The sequence below is a fragment of the Galeopterus variegatus genome, unplaced genomic scaffold (genome assembly GCF_000696425.1).
Source record: "Galeopterus variegatus unplaced genomic scaffold, G_variegatus-3.0.2 Scaffold23, whole genome shotgun sequence".
Lineage (NCBI taxonomy): Eukaryota > Metazoa > Chordata > Mammalia > Dermoptera > Cynocephalidae > Galeopterus > Galeopterus variegatus.
In genome coordinates, this window is record NW_007726134.1 from 347,470 (window position 1) to 350,796 (window position 3,327).

Below are 3,327 nucleotides of genomic sequence, written 5' to 3' on the forward strand. Positions count from 1 at the left end.
AATGCTGCCAGGCAGCTCCAGTCTAGTACACGAGTATCTCTCCTTGCCAAATCCAGTCATTGCTCCTCCTGATGAAGGAAAACTTAACCCTTCCGTGACATTTGCCCCGATAAAACAAAGCTTAATCCCGATCCACTTACAGTCCCATTTTTATAAATATTGAATTATCTAAGCCCTGGTGATTATTTAACTGTTCACATACACTTCTGTATACATTACTCTATTTATTGAGATGAGCACTGTGATTCTTCACGTGTAGACAAGAAAGACTGTTTTAAAAGTGACATCTGCTGATTTTTTCCTTATTTGGGGAACATTTTGTGTTTATGAATCCAGAGTATAATTTCTAACAATTCTGAAAGACCCTTCAGGCAACAGCTGGTTTCCTTTGGATAAGTCTCCAAAAATTGTGAAACAACCCGGGGACAGAAGGATCAATAAAAAAGGCTATCTCCAGAAAGCAGATGTTTGGTCATCCATTGCCAAGGCCCTGAACTGTCTGCATTATTTCCTTCATGTAATGGTCCACTCGGAACCACAGCTTCTCCCCACTGAGGAGGACTCGGGAGGACCTGCATCACCAAACGGCTCCAATTCCCCAGAGGCAGCAGAGAGCTCACTACAAATTACCCACAGTGGTGACAGCTGAGGTACAATTTTGACCATCAAACCCTGAATTAGGAATGTAAGAAAAGCCTTCTCATTTGCTCCTTTGAAAATGATCATTATAAAAAGCAATCTAATGCTTAACTCATTGGACAATGGATGCTAAACATGACTGTTTTCTGGAAGTCTAATCTGTTTCTAATTTATAATTCAAAAATCTATATTTTAAAATGTCTTCACAACAAGGCAAAACCTTAGGCATAATAACGTCACTTTGCTTAATTCTTCGCCAGCTGCAGAATATTCTGTCTTCTAAAGTATCTAGCTAGTAGCTAGGTAAACTAGTAGAAGGTTTTTCTTTTTGTTTTATCCCCTCATTCTGGGTATCTGAAAAAAATACCTGCCAGATGATCATGAAAAGGTATATTCCAGCCACTCTCTGAAAAGAAGATTTGGGGTCAAACCATCTAACATAGGTCCAGCTAGCAGGCGTGAACTGCAGCACGGCTCTTTTGATTTTCCCAGTGGTGGTATGAATGTCCCTGTAAGAGAATGGCTCTAGTGAAAATCCAAAGAGATAGGGGGTGGGGGGTGGTGAGACAAACAAAAACGAACAAAAAACCCAATCCCGTGCATGGCAATTTCATAACAAATTCTCAGAACAAAACGTTTGCTTTCTATTTGAAGAGTCTCTCAAAGGTGTCTCTCTTCACAGGTGAAGCAGGGGACAGAAGCACTCTCAATGGGGAATTTCATTGATGACAGGCACAGTGCAGGGTGTCATAGTCCTAGTCAGAGACTAGGGTGTAGCTGGGCAGGGAGAGGTCTTAATTTGTGAATCGGTGACAAAAGAAGTGAAGAGGCACTGAAGACAATGGCCTGGAATCAGCCTAGGAAGGATGTGGGTGCCAGCAAGGATGTGACTCCCAAGGCGGGCGTTTTAGTAAAACAGCACATGCTCCCTGGTCTTGAGATCACCCACATCATTTCTTTATCCTATTTCTTCCTCAGAGAAGGGAACAGTTTGGGTTGATGAACAGTAATATTTAAACTTTCTTAGTTTTAATTCTAGAAAGCAGTCAATTATACATTTTGTACTCCCATGATAGAAACAAAAAAGTCCCACGTTTTTATAAATTAGAGCATTTAGTCTCAGAGAGAGTCACTGGTTAACATGGATTCACCTTGTAAGCATCAGAGCTGAGTGCAGATTCAAGCCCTCTCCCGCTAGTCCAGGAGAGGAGAAATCCAAGGCAAATACCACTTAATAACTGGGAGTCTTTAATTCACCAAATATTTATATCGAGGATCTTAATGTCTCAGACACTGTGCTAAATGCTGAAGGCACAAATACCAACAAATTCAGCCTTGTTCTAGTGGGGTGGGGGAGAGTGGTAGGAAACAAGGTCTGTTCCTTCATCCGGCCATCTACCCATCAAAAAGTATGTACTGAGAAAATATAGCAAGAAGACTGGTGGCACAATGGCAACCAAAAATAGAGACTATCCAAAAATAAACAAGAACCACGACCACAAAGGACCTGTATTTACAGCATGGCAAAAGTGCATGGAAAGATATAGAAGAGGGGAATAGAGAGGCAGTGATCAAGAATCAGAGTATTTAATATAGTAAAGAGTTTAATTAAATTTAATTAATCTACAGTCATTTATACATTTAATGTGACTTAAAAAAACACCAGCAGAATTTTTTGTTTATTATTTGGGCTTATGACTTGGTAACTTGACAAATGATTCTGGAGTCAAATTTGAAGCATAAATGTGTGAAAATAGGGAAGTGGTGAGGTAGTGTCTAAGCAGTCAGACATCCTTCAACAAATTTAGATTCAATTGCTTGCTAGCTGTGTGTCCTTAGGCACATTACTCTACCTAAGCCTCAGTATGGTCACCCCTAAAATGAAGAAAATATCTGTCTCTCCCTAGGACTGAGATAAGGCTCAAATGAGAAACTGCTTATAAAGGTTGCTTGGAGAAGTACATGCAGCACAGTTACTGTTATTGTTACATTATATACCTATTGCCTTAAGTGTATAAAAAATGTATTCTCTCAAGTCATTGGTGAAAGAATGGATTATTAATAAACAGGGATGCAGAAAACTGGTTAATCAATGGCAAAAACATTGTGAAATCTCCCCCTCAAATTGTATAGCAAAATAAATTTGAAATAGATTAAATAAATTACTTATAATAAAGTAAAACCATTAAAGAACTAGAAGAAAGTAGAGATTAATATTTATCTGAGTAAAAGATTAAAAGTATTTTTAAAGTTTAAATGAAAAACCTGCCACAAACTAAATTAAAAGTAGAATGACAAATGGAAAACAGTCACATTTATGACAAAATGTTAATATTCTTAATCTACAAAAAGCACTAATAAAAGAAGAAAATCCAATATAAATAGACTGGAAGTCCAATGTCTCAGAATTGTATGATAAAATTGACAAAGTTTAAAAATAAAATTCAAGGAAACAGTAAAATATATATACATATATATGAGGGGTCTTCAAAAAGTTCGTGGAAAGATTCTATCTTTTAATCCCACTTTTCCACGAACTTTTTGAAGTACTCTCACATTATAGGTGGGAGTATAAATTGGTGTACTCTACTTCTAAGAATTTAATTTTTACCCCCCCCAAAAAAATCAGAGCTGCACACAAAGACACATGTCCAAGAATGTTTAGTCTTCTTTATAAAAAGCAAAAAC

General features: G+C 37.5%; 1 protein-coding gene across 1 annotated transcript in view; it reads right to left on the reverse strand.

Moving 5' to 3' along the window:
• The window catches only part of PTDSS1 (phosphatidylserine synthase 1), a 67,361-nt gene that overhangs the window by 21,945 nt on the left and 42,089 nt on the right, over positions 1-3,327 (reverse strand). Inside the window, exon 7 of the mRNA XM_008568291.1 lies at positions 1,007-1,148. Within this exon, the coding sequence (XP_008566513.1) occupies positions 1,007-1,148 (142 nt within the window). The remainder of the gene's footprint in view (positions 1-1,006; positions 1,149-3,327) is intronic.